The following is a 22,525-nucleotide window of genomic DNA, read 5'->3' on the forward strand; positions in this document are numbered from 1 at the left end:
AAACCTCTCCTCTGCTGAACCTCACCCTGGCACTTCATGCTCAGCTCTGAATGCCAGCTGCTAGGAGCTAGAACAAGGTGTCCTTCTACCCTCCTCTGGCTATCACAGCTGGTGAGCCACAACTTCCAGCCGCTCTCAGAATAAAATGAAGCCACAACCCCTGGGGTTTCTGGGTAGCAAGGAACATTTTAGGAAGGACTAGGTTTTTAGATGCTTCTTGTGCATGGTTTGGGGACAAAAATGCCACTGACAAAGCTAACACTCCTGGCCCACAGAGAACCATTTAGTCCACGCCAGGCAACACTGCTATCACATATCTATAAACTTATCGCTCCCAGATACATTTACACTTCATTTTTTCCTTTAAAAAAATCAGCTCTCTTCAGTATTTCATCTTCTACATAGTTAGCGTAATGGGAGATTGCTACAGTTATCTAAACAACTGACTCTGCAAAGTCCTAGATAGACAGGTCCTATCTCTTGAGTCTCAAACATCTGGCAGATGGCCTGAGGAAAGGACTAGGAGCCAAAATCAAATGAGTTCAGGCTCCAGTATTAACCCCATCTACACCAGTTGCTCATCCTCAAGCCTGCCTTCATCTCTCCACCCAGTAAGGAGCAGCACTGCACACCCTCCCCGTGACAGGTTATAAGGAATTGCTGTTCTATATGAAACGGTGGTGTTGAAGTGTAAAAGGTTTTGACAGAATCTTACCACATGCCCATATATCCACTGGTTTTCCATAAGGATCTTTTCTTAAGACTTCGGGGGAGAGGTAGCCTGGAGTGCCAGCAAACCCTGCCAGGAAATGGATGACATGAAGTACTTACAAGTACCCAAGCAGAAGAGATCTTGCTATATTACAAAATCCACTAGTGGTAACCAACAAATTCCAAAACCCATTCCCCACCCTTCATCTCATATTTGCTAGAGCTACCTCTTGGTAAAGCAGCAGAAAGGGGAAGTAAAAACAAAACAAAACAAAAAAATTAGACGGGATCAAGCATCTACGTATCGCACAAAAACCACAAAAGAAAGCGCGACCGTATGCCAGGCCTTCTATCCTTGTTACATATAATAGCTTGGAGTTTGAAAACACGAGACACAGATGGGACACATCTGCTTGCCAAATGGCGTGGGCAGACCAGGCGAAGCAGCCACCCCTCCAGAGCTCCCACAGCCCTGCAGAGGCTCAGAGCTGATGTTTAGCCTGAAAAGGTCTCATTTCTAACTGCATTTTAGCTAAACAAAGATAAGGTCAGATCCAAACGTGCCTGAGGAAGGCCAGGTCAAACGCATTGCTGTAAAATGACCAAACAAAATTCCAGATGTCTACAATCCTGAACAGTAGGAAAGTTCAGATCAGGGTCTAAACTTAGCAGCTGCATTTATCTCTGACACTAGCATCTACTGTCAACCGAGAAGAAAAAGAGAGAAATACACAGCCATTTTCTCTGTCTTTATTTATCATATTCTTTATTGCTCGTGCCCAAGGACCCGGAGGCTGAGATGCTTAGGAAGGAAGCAGCAATGCCAAATACACTTGCGTGTGCCAGAAGAGCTGCAAGAAAGCACTCGGGGAGGGTGCAGCTTGACCAGGCAGCAGGAAAGCGGGGAGCGAAAGCGGGAAAGCTCAAACGCGCTTACCAAACCAGGCCTGCTGCTCTCCCTGCACTTCTATGGCCAGTCCGAAGTCAGCCAGTTTGACAGCAGCACCCTTACATTTACTCGCCAGTAGTAAATTCTCAGGCTGGGGAGAAGAAAGAAAAAAGGGGGTAAGAATGAAAGACTGACATCCTCATCAAAGCCTCCTACCCCAGTATTCACACCACTGATCTCAATATGCTGATGGTGTTTAGCAGGTACGTACTAAAGCTGTTCAGGTGAAGGTGGAGCAACAGCAACCAATGGCCTTGACCTAGACTGGCAGAAAATCCTCAAGACTAACAGCAATCCCCCGCCTTACATGCTGACACCAGAGGGCACTGGCAGTACAGCTCCTGCAGCACAGAATCCAAAATTTGTTTCTGTCATGCCCGCAGAGAGTAATTGGCGAGGGGAAGATGCAGTAGATACAATCTGCAGTGATGTTTCTCCCCATGAACATTACACAGTCCCCAAGGCACTGGAAAAGTAAATATGATGTTAATAAGGGCTGCCAAATACAGCGCCGTAATGTGGGAAAGCATCATCTGGATAGGCAGTAGCTTTCATCCCTTACAGAAAGAGCCTTAGCCTGGAATTGGCATCACAGCACAGCAGTATTCTTGTAAGCTGTTTTTTCATGCTACGTATTTACCGCAGCGTAAAATCTGCTGTCTTGCTACTGCCGCTGTCACCTATACAACGAAGAGCCACGTCGCCTCCCCCACGGGCTAGGAAAGGGAGACAGACTCCTGCCCCTCACACCTCCGCCTCGCGTGAACCAGAAATCCGCTGTGTTCCAGCAGCAGGCTGCAGCAGCAGGCTTAACACAACTCCGAACCCTGCACGGCGAGTCAGCAGCTTCCTCCGGAGCACCAGGGCAGCTGGGGACATGAGACCCTTCGAAACCCCAAAGCCCTTACGGGAGGGCTGTGACAGCTCTGCAGGAAACCCAGCTTGCAGACAGGCAGGACAAATGCGATTTCTCATCCTACCCCCTTCGGATAATTTGCGCAATTCACACCACCTTGAGTTTTTAACTGAGCAAGAAGCCTGGAAATCCGGCAACAGGAGTTTGCCTCAACGTCACAAATCTGATGGAGGTCTTTTCTGCAGCCTTCGTGTCAGTTTCATGCCACCACAACCCTCTATCCCTGTTGCGCCTGACAGGAGCAAGATGCTTTGCTCGTTGACCTGCCTTCAAGTACTCAGCACAAGCCCTGCTTCTGCTCTGAACGAGCAGCCTTGCCCATCACAGTCCTTGCCACAAGCAGCATGGGAGGAAGGGGAACTGGGTCTCAATACATTTGGATGCCACTGGCTTTTTACTACCTGGGAAATGAAAAAGATTGTGTTAATCAAGCTACACTAATGAAAATTCACCAGTCCCTAAAGCAGAAGGCCAAACAAGTCTCCTGAAACTTCCTCCACACTTCAGATCACACCTGGGCTTGGCTTGACTAAGAAAAAACGAAATTTAGGCCATGCTCGTGCTAGCGAAGCACTATTTGCTTCTAAAATACAGCTACAAAGACCTTAAGGCTAATGGTGCTTATCCACGCGCAAGTTTGCCAACGTATGGGTCGTCTCCGGTTTCACGTACTTTTTGGTAAGGATTTCTTAGGGTCCCTACGGGCATTTGAAGTTCTTTAAGAGCCCGTCAGCCGAAAGACAGGCTTATGAGAGGGGGGTGCGAGAGACAAAATGTCACTTGAAGCAAGCTCTGCAGCTACTACACTCTGATCCTGAAGGGCAAGCTTTTGGCAAGGAGCTAAATACGAAATAAAGAGCACGGGATCTCTTATTGCTAAAACGAACGGCTGCTCCTCAGGCCTGGACAGTTTCAGTGAATCGGAGCAAGCAACAGCAGAAATACATTAACTACAGTGGGGAGTCTCCAGCAGCCGAGAGGTTCTAAACAAGTTCACAGCTTTCACACAAACAAAACCTGGAAAGCAAACCAGATTATATCTGAAGGCAGGATGCGAAGGAAAACCTTCACCATCCTGTACTGGGAAACGGTACTCATTTCCCCAGAGGCCCTGATTTTGGGCAGTAGTGCCTCATGGGGGCTGCTTTCTCCAGAGCAGGTGCCGGCTCTGGTTCAGAGCAGCCCTCCCGCAGTAGCTCACTTGCATCTTTTCACAGAATCAGAAGGCCACGAGTGTTGTACGGGAGTTTGCCAGAAACACGAAGGGTTAACAGCTGTCCACGAGATCAGCACACGCAATGTGCTCTTACCTTGCTCTCTGCAAAATATTGTACACTTTTCCCCTTCTGCGTTGTATAACAAGCCAAACCCAACAGCAGCAGCAGGTGTCATCCTGCATTAATTTAACCGGACCACTGGTGGCCATCACCATTCCCACTCTAGACAGAGAGGGCTGCAGGGCAGGCAGACCTTCCCGCACCAACCTCCCCGTTCTGGAGCCTGCCCAGCTCCCAGTACAGCTGGCACTGCATGGGAAGGGTGTTTAAGTAACTACACTGCGGGGGCTCTGGGTCTATAAATGCGCTATAACGTGGCAAATGGTTGATTCACCCAGTGTTTAACTGGCCAGCAGTTTTGGTTTTAGATTAAAGTGCTTCTACTGATGAGAGAAATGACACCAAAAATTCTTGCTGTGCATCTCTGCCCTAGCTCAATGGCACGTGTTTGGCAACAGCGCAGAACAAAAATATACATGCTCTGTGCAGACAAAATCATCCTGGCAGATTGAGCAGAGATTGCCCCAGGTCTCTAGAGATCTCTCCAACGGCAGATGAGAAAGTGTCCTTCATTACAACGAATCCTACCCAAGTTTCTCTGAAAGCCTGCTGCACTCCAAGGTTCACAAATACTCCATCCTGGAGCTGCCTCAGAGAGGCTGAAAGCTGGAAGGGTTCTCGGAGACCGAAAACATCCTTGCGAGTTCAGCACACCCTCTAGAACACTCTGAAGGAGCAAATCTGTGCTTCAAGAACCCCTGAGCCCAGTTCAAATTCAAAAAAATAAACCCTGCCAGCTGGCAACACAGTATTCCTGTCTTGCCTCTTCCAACGATCCCCGGCTGCTCTCCTCAGCCTCTGTGGCACGGAGGAAATATTACCTTCAAGTCCCTGTGCACGATATCATGCTGGTGAATGTGATTCACACTCTCCAGTATCTGATGAATACAGTGGCTGCAAGATAAAGGGAGAGACACACAGAGTTATGCACACACACACGTACACTCGGCATCTCGTCTCACCCCAGAACTGCCTCCCTAACTTTTACATTCGTACCAGGCAGAGTTCGAGACCCCAGGCTGAAGCCCTTCGTCACGCCTGGTGGACAGCCCAGCTCAGCGCTGTCGCAGCGGGACATCCCCAACCCCCTCCGCACCGGGGATGCTCGGCATCCTGTCTACAGCAGGACCACCAGCCTCTCTCCTACCTCCCATCATCTTCCTCTCCCCCCCACCACACTGAGCACGCTGCTCGTTCCTCCAGCCAGCGGTGCCCACCCCACACAGAGAACCGAGGCACCCGGGTATCTGCAAACAGCAGTGGAGATCGGGCAAGCAAGGCCGAACCGCCCCAGGAAACATTCAGCTGGGCTAGTCCCGAGCAGAGGATAAACCTCAAGAGAGCAGCAGCTTCTCGCTGGCAAAGGCAGGATGACGACTCCTGGGTGCCTGCCAGCTCGCGAAGCTTTCCGAGCAGCATCTCCAGCACTTCGCATACACAATGTGCGTGCACACCCGCTCGCTGGGTGCCTTTTAAGTCCAGATCTCACTTAAGGGGTTAGCGATCTGAAAAGCAGATTCATTCCCTGTTAAGTGCAGCGAGCCGCACTCCCTCAGCTCCCGGAAAACCACGTCTCCGCCGCTCTCGGTGCTGTGAGCACGGCGGCAAAAACAAGGCGCTGTTTACACCTGCACGTAAGGACAGCGCAACGTATCCAGGTTTCCGGTTGAAAACACCTCTTCTGCTAAACATTGACTCAGCTCCCGGGGGTGAATGCGGAACGGAGTAGGGATTTGGACAGCTACGGCCGGGCAGTAAGCGCCCAGACGTGGGCAGCTCGGATGGATCTGCGTCCTGGCCGCACAATCACTCAGTCCCCTCACCGAATTCTACTCATCTCAGGGGAACAAATTTGAAATGAGTGAAATATGTGAGGGAAGGGAAATTGGCTGCTGGAAAAGATGGGAAGAGGGTGAGGGGAGGAATGGGAGAGGAGGTGCGGCCACTGTGTACTCATTACCCCGGCCCCTCTGGAGCTGGCAGCGCTATCCTCAGGGTCGGAGTCCATGAATATCTCCCCGCTCCCAAAACAAAAATGTATAATTAGAACAGAGCCGAGTCTGAGTGAGAGAGATTTTCTGGCCAAAAATGGCAAAAGTGTGAGGTGTCCCAGGCGAGCCAAGAGCGGCAGATTGGCACGGACCTCGCTCCCTTGCTCTCCCAGCCTGCTCTGGAATTCAGCTCGGCTCGGGGAGAGAAAGGGAGGAGTTTCACTCTGTCATCTTGTGGGCACTGCAAGACCTGGCCGGCTGACAGTCGGAGGGCTGAGCACCCCGAGGAAGGCTCACAGAGCAACAGCCAGTTCTCCCCTAACCCCACCATCCTTTTCCTGAGCAGTGTCCATCACCACCAGCTCTTGACCATTTCAGGGAACAGGCACCGGCAAGAGGGATGGGGGAAGGATGATGGCTGACAACCTCAAAACTTCAAGGCAGAACGGTTTGAGCGACTGCGTGTCTATCCGAGATGCTGTGCCTACAACATCTGTGCACCCCACTGCAAACACCTCCAGGGCTCTGTCTGAAGTACTCTGTCCAGTTCTGGGCTCCCCAGTTCAAGAAAGATGAGGAGCTACTGGAGAGAGTCCAGCGGAGGGCTACAAGGATGATGAGGGGACTGGAGCATCTCTCCTGCGAGGAAAGGCTGAGGGAGCTGGGCTTGTTCAGCCTGGAGAAGAGAAGGCTGAGAGGGGACCTTAGAAATGCTTACAAATATCTGCAGGGTGGGGGTCAGGAGGATGGGGCCAGACTCTTTCCAGTGGTGCCCAGCAACAGGACAAGGGGCAACGGGCACAAACTGAAGCAGAGGAAGCTCCAGCTGAACATGAGGAAGAACTTCTTCCCTCTGAGGGTGACGGAGCCCTGGAACAGGCTGCCCAGGGAGGCTGTGGAGTCTCCTTCTCTGGAGATATTCAAGACCCGCCTGGACGCGGTGCTGTGCAGCCTGCTCTGGGTGACCCTGCTTCGGCAGGGGGCTGGGCTGGGTGACCCACAGAGGTCCCTGCCAACCCCTAACATTCTGTGATTCTGTGACCTCTCTGCCAGGAGATGATGAGCCCGCTGGCCTTCCCCACCAGCAGACAGCTCACAGCAGAGCGCGGCGCAACGCCTCGCTGGAAATCATCGTGCGGTGCCCAGAAGGCAGCGGCTGTGAGCGCGCCGCAGGGAAAGCAAACAGACGCCTGCAGACTCCCCAAGAGCACCGACACTAACACACCAGGTCATCCTCTTCCCTTCCTCGCGCTCAGCATGGTCTTCCTCACCGTGCTGCCTACGACGCTCACCCTGCAGCAGCACCCACCGCTCCCTTCTTACCCCTGTCCTCCCGCAGCTCCCCTAATTCCTGCTCCAGCGTGGGTTAGGGTAAGAACACGGGTGAAATGTCACCACGGGGCTGCTCCCAGGCTCTGCTACAGCAGAACAGGAGCTGCCTAATCCCCTCTTCGATTCCAAACGCTGCACGTCCGGCACACGGACGGGTGGGAGAGCACCCTCAGCTACCGCCGCACAGAGCACCCACCCCGCACAAACCACAGCGGGACAAGCACGGGCCGCTTCAGGAAGCTCACGCATGGGAGAAAGGGGACGTGCTCAGAAAAAGCGGGGCATAACTCTCTGTATTTTTAATATTGAAATATGCAGGTTGGTCTCGCAGATTGTGCCTCTCCTCACTGTGCTGATCAGCTCACGGTCAGAGAGGGCTTCCACCGAAACACAGCCCTCGGAGCCCCCTCTCCCCCCGCACCCTTAGCGAGACACTGGCAAAGGGAAGGGGTCTGCCCGACAGCCATGGCACATCACCGGGAGCCCGGCGAGGAGAAGGCAGAGGCCGAGCAGGCAGCGCTCTCACAGCCACAGCACAGCTCTCGCCTGCGTTCGCTCGCTGCGGACGCACTGTCACCCACCCTCCAGAAAGGTCAGGCAGCCAAAGCCGCTAGCAACGGGTCTCCCGGCGAAGAGCACAGCCTCTGCAAGCAGCAAGGGCTAGAGCGGCGGTGAGTCAGGCTGACCGGTGACAGCAGTTTATGCTCATAGCAGAAAGAGGAATTGTTTTTTCCAGACAGGGAGCAAGGGTGTCAGCACAAAGCCATGCACAGAACAGCAGTCAGGAAACTCATTCCGCTTGCCAACGCACATGGCACACACACAGGAGGGTCTGGAAACACTCTTACCTGGCATCTGCTTCACTGTAGTACTCTCTGGCAACGATATCCTCAAAGAGCTCCCCACCAGTAACCCTGGAGTGCAGAAGAACGTGGGAGGTTACAGAGCCTGTGCACGTCCATCTCAGGGCTGCATGGGATGCAGGTGGTCACCCAGGGGAGCTGGGGCAGAGCTCCACCACCGACCCACGGCCCAGGGGAGCTGGGGCAGAGCTCCGTCACCAACCCACGGCCCAGGGGAGCTGCAGCAGAGCTCCGGCACCTCGGCACCATCATGGGTACACCCTTGTGACTGACCCCTCAGGCTGCCATTTCACCAGCAGCGCGCAGGACGCTGTCGACACGCTGGGCACGAATTGCCCACGCAGCTCTACAAAGCACTGTATCTGCTAAGCTTGGGCAGAACAGCCCTCCTCTGACCCGCTCCAGGCTGCCCGGGAGGCAGCAGTCACCCAGCCTCCCTACGCAGGACACCCATCCTTTGCCATCCCACGCTTACACCTGCTGCCAGGAGCCTTCCTGGTCCAGCCCCTACCACACAGTCAATGGGTTTTTGTCAAATAGGCCAGAGGTCTATTACACAGGTCTCAAAAGAGAAAGGGAGAATTTTATCAACGCTGGTGCTTTTTATTCCACTCTTCGTCAAGCATCCATGTGCCTGTATCACCGGTGAAGCATCAAAGCCAAAGAGAGACACTTACAGATCAAAGACAAGGTAATGGAAACCTTCTTCTGAGATACTGTCATGGAGCCGCACTGCAAAAACACAAGCAAGAAATGGAGATTTACAGAGCATGTGGCAAATATGACACTTCACAAATCAAACCCATGCACACAGCCAAGTTCTCCCTCAGCTCAATCAGTCTATTAATTCCCCACGCCCTTCACTTTGTGCGCTCGCTTAGTGACCTGTTTCCTTCCGTTATCTCAAAGGAACAGATGGGTGTCCTTCACTTACACCCACCCCTCCTCAGCGTCAAAACAAACTCTAAATATCTTTGACCTTGTGCTCATTCTCCTTCTCTTAACGCTTCAGTACCCTTTCACATCTGCCCACTCTTTCCTCCATGCTCACGTTTTGCCATCTCTCTCCACCCACTCTTCTTTCCCAAAACAAACCCCTTCCAGAATCTCCAAACAAGCGCCCAAACCAAAAAGTGACTTATTTCCCAAAACAAACCCCTTCCAGAATCTCCAAACAAGCCCCCAACCCAAAAATTGACTTCTTATTTCTTATTTCCCAAAACAAACCCTTTCCAGAATCTCCAAACAAGCCCCCAACCCAAACATTGACATATTTCCCAAAACAAACCCTTTTCAGAATCTCCAACAAGCCCTCAACCCAAAAATTGACTTCCAACCCCACCTGCATGTCAGTGCCGTTGATCTCCCTTCTGCCTTTTATCTGGAAAGCTCCACGAAGTTCCCTCCTTTTACTTCCTTTTCCTCACTTCATTCTGACTTACACCCCAAATCCTTACCCCAAACTGAGAGCCAGTTTCTTGTCTTGTTTTTTTTCTGACCTGTTTGTTACCACAGACATATCTGATCACATTGGCCTTCTTCAAATTTCACCCTCCTTCAGCTTCCTCACCTATCCCCCCCCCCCCCCCCCCCCCCCCCCAGTTCTGCTCCTATTGCCTAAATGGACCTTCATCTTCCTCCTTTCCTTGTCCCCTTTAACCTGCACGACTGGAGCTGCCCCCATGATGGGCCACTACCCCTTGGCACTCTGGGGTCTCTGGGGCTCTGTCTTTTTTTCTCCATGCTACGCGTAGGCAATAACTTTTTGCTTTTCTCCCCTGCTGGAAAACGTCACTATTTTCCCTGCCGATGAGACTCACAAGCTAGCAGTCCTATTGGACTCAGTTCCCAGACCTTCACACCCTGACTAAGATGAGTTGTCTTCTTCACCTGACCGTCTACAGTCTTCCCCTATTGATTCACTCAACAAAAGCAACCAGCTGAGCCTGGACGGGGTCTCAGCCCCTGTAACACCTTGTAATGGCGTATTGACCAAAGTTACATTACCGTTCCCATCCCTAGATGAAAATCTCGTTATCCTGCTCTGTCACTTGAATGGCACCTTCACCTCCCTTCCCTGTCTTTCACTCCCTTCCACAGAAAATACAGGTGACCTGCCTTGACTTTTCCCAACAGCACAATTTTCTCTCTGCCGGTATCAAGAGGTCAGTTTGCACCTCTTCTTGGCGCATGACGTCAGCCACCATCGCCGTCTTGGGAATGGTTCAAATGAGCCCTTGGCATACGCTCCCACGTCATATGGAACAGCTTTTGCAATGTTCTCAATGCTCCCCTCTAATCCTCCTCGCAGCTCTGCTTTGTGAAGGCACCCTTCCACACGCACACAAACACACTCAAACTCCAAAGCAAGCGGCACAGATGCGCAGCGACCACTGCCAGTACCTTCTCTAGAAGGATTGCACTCTCCTCTTGCCCTTTCTGACTGTACTCTCCTATATTTTTCCCGCCTTTATCTGCAAGTTCTCTGGGCTGGTCCCTTGACCAATTCCCTTTCCTTAGCGTTTCTACCGCATCCAGCCACGGGGGTTTGGGAAGAGCTCTCCACCCGCTGTAACGCTGCAAACAAGCAAGTACAGTTGGAGTACGGGTACACAGCAGGTGTTTCAGGCGCAACATGAAAACAGAGACAAATCACCTTCAGGAACTACATTCCTCCAACCATTCACTGCAAAAAAAATATTTTCTTCCAAGTAAGTAGCTTTAGTGGGCTTTGCAATAACTTCAGTGCTATACAACTTTGTGTTTACGAGAAAACTTGCCTCCTGAGCACTTGGCAGAAACCAGCAGCGGTGGCATTACAAAAACACAAGTGAGAAGATGGGTATTTCCTAGGAGAAAAAGATTCCCCTATTCAAGACTGGAAACGAGATGGGAAGAGGCTGAAACACGCTTGGATTCCCAGTGCAGGGCAGTTTTCACTCCAGTGCACAAGACTATTTGAGATGGATACAGGAGACGGACACACAAACAAGAGCTGAGGCCCAGGACACGAGCAAAAACCTGCGAAGAGACCTCGCGAAGAGGCAGCAGATGGAGAAACTCCAAGGAAAGGTGAATGTGCTAATAAGGTCACGTCAGGTGACGCTACGTGTGCACGAAGAAGCCTTCTCCCTCCTCTGGCACCTTGGCAAGAAGACTGAGCAGAGAGGAGAGCAGCACGAACGAAATCCTGACGGAGGGGGAGCACAGCGTCAGCTGGCTGAGGGCAGCGGCCACGGAACGGGACCAGCAAACAGGGCTGCAGATAGAGCTGAGCAACAGTGAGCGATAAACCCCGACGCCAAGATGCGGGCAGCAAACTACATCAGAAAATAAACCACAAATGAGCTGATTGGTGCTATTTGTTTGTCCTGAGGAAAGCCATTTTGTCAGATACATTACAAAAAGGGAAGGAAGTTGCAATTCAGCTAGCAGAGGCAGCAGAGAGAGGCTTCAAGGACAGTAAGACACTGTTTGCATCCTTAGGTGAGGCCCCGTGACAGGAGGACAGAGGCAGTTCATAACTACTGATGTTGTACATCACCCTAGGGCTGCACAGCAAAAGCCGGCCTCGGAGGCAGGATGCAGGTCATTAACTTAACAAGGGAGCCGCTTCCTCGCGACAGCCCAGAGCGATGCTGGAACAAAATCTGCCAGGGATTTCATCTGCTGAGGTTACACAAGGCTCAGGGAGTAACGGTACAACAGCAAATCCCGGAAAAGCTATAGGAGAGATGACAGCGGGCACCACCACCCTGCACGGGAATAACTAGCAACAGCTCAATACACCAGGCTTAAAGCATGGAGGGAGCAGCAATGAGAGGAGTCAAACGGGATTAGGAAAAGTCTGAATACACCAAAACTCTTGTGACTTTCACAGAATCACAGAATGGTCGGGGTTGGCAGGGACCTCTGTGGGTCACCCAGCCCAACCCCCTGCCCAAGCAGGGTCACCCAGAGCAGGCTGCACAGCACCGCGTCCAGGCGGGGCTGGAATATCTCCAGAGAAGGAGACTGCACACCCTCCCTGGGCAGCCTGTTCCAGTGCTCCGTCACCCTCAGAGGGAAGAAGTTCTTCCTCATGTTCAGACGGAAAATGTTTCAGTGTCCCCTTGGTCACTAACAGTTTAAATTCTTCATACGGATGCTGCCGGGAAGGAACAACAGCCACACCCAGCAGCAGAACAGCAAGGGCACCCAGTGCCCTTCCACCCTAACATTTTGCTGACCCACCCTTTCGCAGAGCCACAGGAGCCTTCCCGACCAGCAAGGATACCGCAGTCGGCAGCTCTGACGCCATGGCTCTCTGCTGACACCCAAGTTAAACGCTCTGCTTTCTAACACAGTGCTAACTACCAGGGCCGGTCAGCTTAAAAACACGATCTGCTTTCTCCAGAACCATTCAGCTGGCCCATGAAACAGCACATATTCCAAAATAACTCCACCACCTTTCGCTCACATCAAGGATAAAAGCAGTTTAAAGGTTTCTTGGCCTCCTCTCCACTTTGGTTCATAAACACGAACCCACATTGTGTTAACATTCATCGTGCAGACACACAAACATCAGATACCATCAGATCCCTCCACCTCCCAGCCAACACAGAGCCCTCTCTGCTTTAAAGACGCCCCGTGCGAGTGCCCTCCACCTGAAGGCAGGACACGGGGTCCCGAACGGCCAGCTCCAAGAGCAGGTAACAGCGACCGGAGGGCTGGGCTGTGCTCTGTTTCAGGTGCTTTCCCATGAAAAGGAGACCCCCTTTTTAGAACGGGCTGCTGGTCCTGCCACACCACCCAACATCTCCATTGCTACCACAAGGTCAGCTTCAGCCGAGCAGAGCCCGTGTAGCTGCTCACACCTGTTGATGCGAGAGGGTGAAAAATATAATCATCTGCAGATGCTGGAGGGTAAAGGGTTCCCAAGACCTGACTATCCGTGATAAGAAAAATGGAGAATTCAAAATCAGAGTATTCATCCAGTCAACCTCTTCTTCAAAACCGTTTCAGCACCATTTTTTCGCCCTCGTCAGGGGAGCCATGACGTGTATATCTAGTGCAGCAGGCTAGACGCACGCATCACGGAAAGAGCCGCAAGTCGCAGCAAGAGGGAAGTTGCACAACAACAACAGAGAGTCTTCCAAAGGACAACTCAACCACAGAAGAGTCCCGCGCTTGCCAAGGAACCAGATCTCACTCTGTTCACCAGAAGACGAGGTAGATTCTTTCTGTTAACGGATTCTGCTGCCCAGAAGCAGCGACTCAAACGGTATCTCCTTCCTAGCCAAACATTCCTGACCCAGGGGTTCTCCCAGATGTAGGAAATCAGCCGCTGCCAACACCACGCACAGCCAGGGTCGCCCGACGGCTGCTCCCATGCCACAGGTCTCTGATGGATGACCATGCACTTGCTACAACGGTTAGCAAGAGCAGATGAGGAGAGGGGAATAAGAAAGAAAACAGCAGTAAGTCAGACGACGAGGCACTAAATCAGTTACAGGATATGGCGAAAGAGTTTACCCACGGTTTTAGTCAGAGCACAGAGAAAAGCCCCATCCATATGAAGAACAGAGGGCTCGCAGAGTTCACAAGCACTTGTAATTCTGTAAGACTGTCAGGTCTTACAGATAACTTGAGAAACAATAAATAAAAAACCACAGCACCAGTAAGCGACGCCAGAACAAACGCTATCCAAAGGAGCAGAATCAGATACAGACTGTTAGGCAGAAACATCTCCTGCAGCAATACCAGCTGGGCGGCGAGCAGGCAGCGCGCATCACCGCGGGGATGACAGCTCCGAGCGGCACACGGATTCCGGCAGAAATGAGCAGTGGTATCAGCACAGCATCTTGAAGAAACGATGTTTTCAGCAAGACACAAAGAAAGCCTAACTTTCTTCACGCACAGCCCACTGTAGTGGGTCCTCCACCGAGGGTAACGAGACTGCTGCCCTCCAGTTTTAAATGCACCCCTGTGACTCTGCACGGTCACAGAGCAGCGGTGCATCACCACACGCAAGGCACAACCTAGCTACGCCAGAGTAAGCATCCTTTCCTTCCCTCAGCCTCCTCTCCAGCCTCATCCTATGCAAGCTGGTCTCACCTGCACAGGAAGCATCTCCCACGAAGCCGACCCTTGGGAAAAATAACCGACAACAGAGGAACGGTGAGACCAAGCCGCTCCCTTTCCCCAAAAACTCCGATCTTCAGCACCGCCTGATGCAAGTTACACAAACTCTTTTCTGTCTCGTGCGAGGGTTCGAGGCCCTAATGCAGCCCAGAGCGTTTGCAAAGCGCCTGACACCACGCCGAGTGGCTCAAGGGGACGTGCTGCGGTGACGGAACCCAGCAGCAGCTGGGCGCCAGGAGTTCAAGGGCTTTCTGCGAACATCTGCTGTGAATAGTACTTATCTCTGCCTCCTGTCTTCAGAGCCTCGCTGGAAATCCTGCCTCAAGAGCAAAACTTCAAGCTGATACTTCTAAGTGTTTCAAAATCTTCACGCATGTACAGTTTTTATTTTAGAAAGAAATGATATTAAGCTGTGATATTAACTACAGAAAATTAAGCATTTTAGTGAGAAATAGCAATACAGCAACAGTCATGCCACGGGGTTTGTATTCCCTGCCTGCACAAAGTGACCCTGCACAGGCAGCCACAGCTCTGATGCCTGAGCATGATACGAAGCAACTGAGCACACGAGGAGAACTCCCTCCTACCCAGCACCACCAGCCCGAGACCCAACGCACACTGCTGCCGAGGCACACAGAGCAAGACTCTGCGAATGCAAAAGTTGAAGTGAATCCTGAAGAAACTGGAAAAGAACTTTCAATTTTTACAAAAGCCCACCTGAACTACAGGAACATAAAAAGACACTGAAGAGCAACAGGCATCTCCTTTTCAAAAGGTCACATGCAAAAGGTCCATTGATACTGGGCTCACAAAGACAGACTACGCCTGGCCTAGATTTGACCCACATCTTCCCTCCCCTCCGCCCAGGGTGCTGAATAATATTCACAGAATCACAGAATGGTCGGGGTTGGCAGGGACCTCTGTGGGTCACCCAGCCCAACCCCCTGCCCAAGCAGGGTCACCCAGAGCAGGCTGCACAGCACTGCGTCCAGGCAGGGCTGGAATATCTCCAGAGAAGGAGACTCCACAACCTTCCTGGGCCGCCTGGGCCAGGGCTGTGTCACCCTCAGAGGGAAGAAGTTCTTCCTCATGTTCAGCTGGAGCTTCCTCTGCTTCAGTTTGTGCCCGTTGCCCCTTGTCCTGTCGCTGAGCACCACTGGAAAGAGTCTGGCCCCGTCCTCCTGACACCCACCCTGCAGATATTTAGAGGCATTTCTAAGGTCCCCTCTCAGCCTTCTCTTCTCCAGGCTTAACAAGCCCAGCTCCCTGAGCCTTTCCTCGTAGGAGAGATGCTCCAGTCCCCTCCTCATCCTCGAAGCCCTCTGCTGGACTCTCTCCAGTAGCTCCTCAGTAGCTCCTCCTTATTATCTTTTTACTTCTCTGTCAAGCTCAGCCCAGGGCTGGGGCGGGCAGGCTCTTGTAACCCAGGGTGGCTTCTAGCAACCTGCTGCAAGCAAATCTCTGCAAAGTAGTCACCAAAGTCACAGCCAAAGGCAAGCACACAAGCTGAAGAAGAATTTCACAGGACAATTCCCAGTATCTTCACTTTGCAATTACCCATCTCTGCTTCACAAAAGGTAACAGGGGCTGAAATGTGCTTGCTCCTGCATACCAACGGTCTTGGCCTGTCCCTAGGGACAGCGTTCAAGCTACGGGGTAGAGTCATCTCGCCTGCTAAATCTAAGTTCACTGGTGTCCTGAGCGTAAAGCGTTTGGATACTATGGGAAGTAAAGGACACTCTTAAGCCAACTACCTCTGCACCAACAGACATCGCGTGCTGTGATTACACACTATTTGGGGCTCTCCAATTAAGTTGCTGGCGCTGCAGTACCAACAGCAGAGCCAACACCAGGCCCCAGAGATCTCTGGTTGCCTCCTGGGTTCACGGTAATTGCAGCGCAGTAACTCCTTCACACAGCCTTGGTAGTGCAAACTCAGAAGCGCTCTGGGACCTTCTGGAGTGAACAATGCTATTCAAAAGTCAGCCACTCATTAGAAACAGCCAGAGCTTCGCTCCTCAGCAGTTTCCAACCAGCCATCAGACATTTACCTGGAGCATGGAGAAAGGGAGGAGGAGAAGATACCCCAAGGGACACATTTCAAGAGGCAGTGCGTGCCAGCAGCAGCAGAATAAAACTGGAGGCTAAAACCTGCCTAATGCCCTCTTCCAAAGATCTTCCCCGATGTGGTGGGAGATGCTGAAACTATAAATACAAACACACATGGCCCGACAGACTGCAAACTGAGCACCACCGTCCGTGGCAGCACAAGTGAACTGACACAGATGGCTACCGCCCACTCGCCACTTCCCCAGCTGCTCACCGGCCTGGGCAACCAAGGCGAGAGTCGTCCCACACCTCGGAGCCTGGCCGTGCGCCGGGATGCTTCCCGCGCAGCTCGCATCCCTCAGGACCCATCTGGAGTACTGTGCCCAGTTCTGGGCTCCCCACTTCAAGAAAGATGAGGAGCTACTGGAGAGAGTCCAGCGGAGGGCTACAAAGATGATGAGGGGGCTGGAGCATCTCTCCTGTGAGGAGAGGCTGAGGGAGCTGGGCTTGTTCAGCCTGGAGAACAGAAGGCTGAGAGGGGACCTAATAAATGTTTATAAATATCTGCAGGGTGGGTGTCAGGAGGACGGGACCAGACTCTTTCCAGTGGTGCCCAGCAACAGGACAAGGGGCAATGGGCACAAACTGAAGCAGAGGAAGCTCCAGCTGAACCCGAGGAAGAACTTCTTCCCTCTGAGGGTGACGGAGCCCTGGCCCAGGCGGCCCAGGGAGGTTGTGGAGTCTCCTTCTCTGGAGATATTCAAGACCTGCCTGGACACGGTCCTGTGCAGCCTGCTCTGGGTGACCCTGCTTCGGCAGGGGGTTGGGCTGAGAGACCCACAGAGGTCCCTGCCAGCCCTGGCCATTCTGTCATTCTGTGGGATGCCTGTCCCGTGAGGAGCCTCCGCCAATCTGCGCCCACCCATGAGCTGGGGGCTCCGCTCCCACCCCAGCTGTTTCTCTAATTACATTAAGCACGCAGAATTCAGCTGCAGCTGCTCAGGCTGCTTCCAAAAGGACTCTCCTTTTAATTAAAAATTTGCTATTAAAAAGCATTAAATTGTGTAATGCAAATAATCCTCTAGGAATCATCTGTCCCAGCGGCTAACGACCGGCTTTGCCAGAGCAGCAGCTACCAGCGGCAGGCCAGCTCCCTCGCAGGACATCGGGTGCTGCTGTTAACCGGTCCCTTTGGCACGGGGACGCTTTCCCTCCTCCTCCTTCCAAATCCGACGCAGGCTGGCTGCAGCATGCTGGATACACACCAGCTTGCTGTAAACCCCCCGAGCCCACAGCATTTCACACCAACCGGAAAGCTTTGGGAACTGGAAGAGAAGCAGGGATTGCCGACGCTCTGCCCCGGCTCAGACAGAACGGGGCTGCTGCAGGCTCTGCGAAGAACGACGAGGAACTAAGGGAGTAGGAGCACGCACACATGCACACAGAGGTGGTTTTTCTTCCCCCTCACCATGGTTCTCATTGTACACCTTTTCAACACTCTGGCCCTAAAAAATGAGATTAAAGCAGCGCCCTTTCTGCCCTACATGGTGCCAAGTCAGGGATAATTCCCTTATGCACCCAAATTCACAGCTTAGAAAGAGCTTGTAGGGAGAACAGCATCCTTCCTGTTAAGAAACTGGTCCTTCTGCAGAGGTAAAAAACAAAAGCAAAAAAAAAACCAAACCCCACAAAGTATTTTTTTAAAAACCATGTCAGTGCCGGCTAAATGTTGTTCTTCCTTCGATTTTGCAGTATCTGTATTGAAAGGCTGAAGTTCAGCACATGATACGTAACACTTAGCATGCCCTACTTCAACATTACACGAGCCAACAGAGTGCATTAGCAGGAATGCTTCCTACTCTCCTGATAACACCGCAATCACGACTGTCCAGAACTGTTATTAATAATTTCCGATTGCCCGCATACCAGATAAGCAAAGTACTTTTGACAACCACTAGTATTATATGAGAGCTTTTTCTAAAAACCCTCAACATAGCAACAAGCCAACTTTACTGGTACCTCAAAGAAAACACACAGAGATCACCCAATTTATCGGAATGAATAAAAGCAGGACAGAGGCTGTGACAGGCTGCAGGTGTCTCACACGGCTCTGCCACCTCGCCACCCACCTTTCTGCCATCAAGGATGGATCAGCACCCTGCCTGACACCCCCCCCAGCCTTGCGGTATTCACCCGATTGTCACAACTCCTTTCTCCGACTTTTGCAGTACCCTTGAGCTCGAGCGCACCGAGTTGGGCCATTAGTTGTTGTTTTTTTTTAAGGGATTGCTTGCATACAGATAAATCTCGCAGCTAAACAGATGAATAACGGAATCCAAATCTACTCTAGCACAGACCACAAAGACATACAGAGCAGACAGATCCCCCGGCAAGGAAGAAAATGCAACTGTTACTCCATTCCCAAATTCTGAGGGATTACAGAGAAATGTTTTTCTTAGAACTACAGGAAGCGCTATAAGAAGAGGAGGCAGAAAAAGGAGCAAAGAAGAAGATGTAAATAAACAATAGTCAGTGAAAGACGTAACTGGGAGAATCCGAATCAGAAACAAAAAGCTGTACTGCCTGGCATTGTGGGCAGCCTCCCCTCAGGCAGACACGCGCGGGCACTCACCTGAGCCCCTCACGGTGCCGGGACTGGTCGCCGGCAGCGCCAAGGCTCCAGCCTGCCAGCAGCAACGCACGCCAGTTGATACTCTGCTTGGGGGGTGGGTTTTTTTTCTTCCTGGGTTGTTTTTTTTGGGGTGGGGATGAAGAGCAGAGCAGGTTAAAGACACAAGGCCAAGAACATCATCGCTTGACCCCTTGGGCAGCACAGCAACTCGCTGCTCTCTCAGACAGCCCCGGGACACTTCCAAGGAAAAGCTGCTTAGTCACCGAGAAAGCCGTAAAGCGTCACTCTTGCTACAAGGTCTCTGCTCCCCCCTTCCCCACACCATCCCCACTCTGCACCAGTTTCACCCGAGAGAAGGAGCGGTCTCTTCCAGCACCAGAAGTCGCAGGGCGGCAGCTTTAAGCAGCTGGCCAGGCGCAGGAGCATCCCGCTTGGAAATTGCTGAGCTTCCACAGGGCAGCAAGCGTGGCCAAACCCTGGAGAACCCCCAGCATTGCCACCATTCTTTGCACATAACATCCCTTCTGTCCCCACTGCAAAGGCAGTCTGGATGTCTGCAGCCAAACCCAAACACGGAAATCTGCTGTTTACAGCAAAACACAGCCGACGGTTTTCCCCTTCTTCACCAAGGCAGCGATTCAAATCTCTTGTTAAGGAAAAGCTGATCGGAAAACATTCCAAGTGGCAGGCGGGGGGGGGGGAAGTGAGGGCCTGTGTGTCAAGAGTAGTATCTCAAAATGAGGAATAAGCGAACCTGAAGTTGCGGCCGATACCACGAAGACAACAAACGCAATATTGGGTCTGCAGACACCATCCGTGCACCCCGCTTCCCACCCAGGTTAGTTCTGTGGGAGGCTGCAGCTGGGCTGCATGCAGAAGCACAGCACCCTTCCTGCTCCCTGCAGCAATCTGCACCTTGACTCTTTGCAGTGGTGCCCAGCGACAGGACAAGGGGCAACGGGCACAAACTGAAGCAGAGGAAGCTCCAGCTGAACATGAGGAAGAACTTCTTCCCTCTGAGGGTGACGGAGCCCTGGCCCAGGCTGCCCAGAGGGGCTGGGGAGTCTCCTTCTCTGGAGATATTCCAGCCCCACCTGGACGCGGTGCTGTGCAGCCTGCTCTGGGTGACCCTGCTTCGGCAGGGGTTGGGCTGGGTGACCCACAGAGGTCCCTTCCAACCCCGACCATGCTGTGATTCTGTGACCGTATCCACCATTCAAGGGGACACAAACTGGGGGCCTTTATTTATACATGTCCATCAAAATCACTCTCACAGGACAGAGGTACGAGGAGGACAGAGCACTTCTCAAAGGAAATGAAACTGAACTGGGTCAAAAGAAAAATCTTCTAATTCACAGGAGATTTCTATACCATTTTCTCCCCATTTTAAACAAGGGCATGTCCAAAACTGTGTTTTATGCTGAGAGAAGCCAACAGACAGAAGCTGAAATAAAAGAATTCAAGTGCAAGTATATTTTGGAGAAAAAGTCAGAAGTAGGAAAAACCTGAGAAAGCAATAATTCTGATAGATGCTGAGGACAGCAATTCTCTACTGCTATAAATTCCCTCAAAGAAATTAACTCCGAAGCAGCTCAGCAAAGGATATGAAGGCAGAAATCAGAAACAGAATTTGGCTCTGGCTCTTGGGCTACTACCAGCCTCTCTTAAAATAAGTGTTTTGATTATTCCAGACCTAAGTGTGTGCAGTTCTTCATAGCAAAGGCTGTGGCGGGCTGCGACACAGTAACTGACCAGAAGTGCTCAGTTTGAATCATGAGCAGAAGATACTCAAGAACTACTTTTGTACCGTTGGGTTAAAAATATCTAAGAAAGAGTACAGATCATCTGGTGGCAGATCCAAAGAGGCAGCATGTACTTAAACTGGAGTAACAAAGGAAATTTAGCAGGGGCAGAAGGGCAACACCCAACACTGTGGAAGCTGTGGCTGCCCCCTCCCTGGCAGTGCTCAAGGCCAGGTTGGATGGAGCTCTGAGCAACCTGGGCTGGTGGAAGATGTCCCTGCTCATGGCAGGGGGACTGGAACCAGATGATCTTTAAGGTCCCTTCCAACTCAAACCATTCCGTGATTCTGTGATAATATCACATTGGACAAAACCATTGCAGAGAGCAGACTACACGGTGCACTGAACCAGCCACAGTCCTGCCCTTGTAGGAGAACACAGGAACGCTGGCAGAGTGTTTTCGAAACTATGAATGAGGGTTTTTATCAAGTTTTGCGTTCTTACTGCTTTGGGAGTGCTAGGACAGGAAGGGTCATGTTCAGCTGAACTTCACATCTGCACTGAAGAAGCCTGCAGGAAGACACTGGGGCTCCCAGCTGTGCCACTGCTCTAACATTTGATAGATAGTAGGAAGCATGAGGAAAAAAACTGAATTCTCCACAAAAGAATCCCTATGTAGTGAACGAATTACATGACTTCAAAAATCAAATGCATTGACTGACTGAAATTACGTCTACAACTAAGCAGAAGGCCAAAAGTGCTGTTCCAGTAAGCAAGAGTCAATATTCAACCCAGCATACATTTAGTTCTACAAACAGCAAGCAATGGTGAAGTTTATTTTATCTCAGCCACTGCACAAGCTTCAGGGCCACAATCAGAGAAGTGTCTGCAAATGCAGGGTCGGGGCTATGAGCGCACTCATAGCAACCTGCTTCCCTCCTTTGAAGCAAGCACCAAGGGAGAGCAGAGCCCATCACTCTCTTCTGCGTGTTCCCAAATACACCCATGCCAAATGCCCAGAAGATTTACAGCTCAGTGAATCACTCGAACAGTAAGTTATTCAAGAAGTGGAATTCCCCACAGAGCCGTAACTCCTGCCAACTTCCACAGGCATTTTATCTCCTCACAGAGAGTGGGGCTTTAATAATGTTGCCTTCTGCCTCTCTTCAACGCTCCCGTATCGTCAGTAATTGGTGCAGCTTTTTTGCCTTTAAAACAGGATCGAGCAAATAGATCGGTGATCAATCTCTGTCCGATTCTGCTGTATTCGGGGAGCTGGCAAATGGTTTATCTGGACCAGAATGTGAAATACTCTAGAAAGTTGTGGAAAAAAATACAAGTTGAAAGTTAGGGAAAGAATTCCTTCCTCTATCGAACTAAAGTCTGAGATGACCAGCTCTAATGGCACATCCAAATGTGCCAAAAACTACTTTCCACATACACTCCGGACAGAACTAGAAACAACAAGCTAGGATAGCAGCAAAGCATGTTTTTTTCGAATGTCTAACTGACAGAAAAATTAAACAGGCCAACATGGTGCCTAGCAGGAGTCAGAAATCAGGAAATTGCCTCCAGTCAACTTTCTTCTGTCCAGACAAAAAACCTTCCTGCAACATTAAGCTCTCAGAGGGACTAGTCCACTGTGATTACCTTGGCCACAATGTGCATCTGAAGACAAGCAAAACACCAAATTACAGAGCAGTAGCCTATAATTAGGGCTGGGATTTGATGAAGGCATGTCAGGATAATTTGGAAAGTGGTCATTTCACGAAGAGCAACAGCAAATGGAAGTATTCACCATTAATCTGTACCTAGAGTGACCTTTGTTTTACCGGAGTAGCAGTGTTACGCTCAGTGTGTTGCAGTTCAGAATCAACTGT

At 51.3% G+C, this 22,525-nt stretch overlaps 1 protein-coding gene across 13 annotated transcripts in view; it reads right to left on the reverse strand.

Annotated features, from left to right (window-relative positions):
* The window catches only part of CAMK2G (calcium/calmodulin dependent protein kinase II gamma), a 117,421-nt gene that overhangs the window by 37,767 nt on the left and 57,129 nt on the right, over positions 1–22,525 (reverse strand). For all 13 annotated transcript variants that reach the window (XM_075422884.1, XM_075422883.1, XM_075422887.1 and 10 more), the window contains exons 4-8: positions 8,777–8,831; positions 8,085–8,150; positions 4,735–4,807; positions 1,649–1,751; positions 716–799 (exon numbers count right to left, since the gene is read on the reverse strand). In XM_075422884.1, coding sequence (XP_075278999.1) covers positions 716–799; positions 1,649–1,751; positions 4,735–4,807; positions 8,085–8,150; positions 8,777–8,831 — 381 coding nt within the window. The remainder of the gene's footprint in view (positions 1–715; positions 800–1,648; positions 1,752–4,734; positions 4,808–8,084; positions 8,151–8,776; positions 8,832–22,525) is intronic.

The sequence above is a fragment of the Opisthocomus hoazin genome, chromosome 6 (assembly GCF_030867145.1).
Source record: "Opisthocomus hoazin isolate bOpiHoa1 chromosome 6, bOpiHoa1.hap1, whole genome shotgun sequence".
Lineage (NCBI taxonomy): Eukaryota > Metazoa > Chordata > Aves > Opisthocomiformes > Opisthocomidae > Opisthocomus > Opisthocomus hoazin.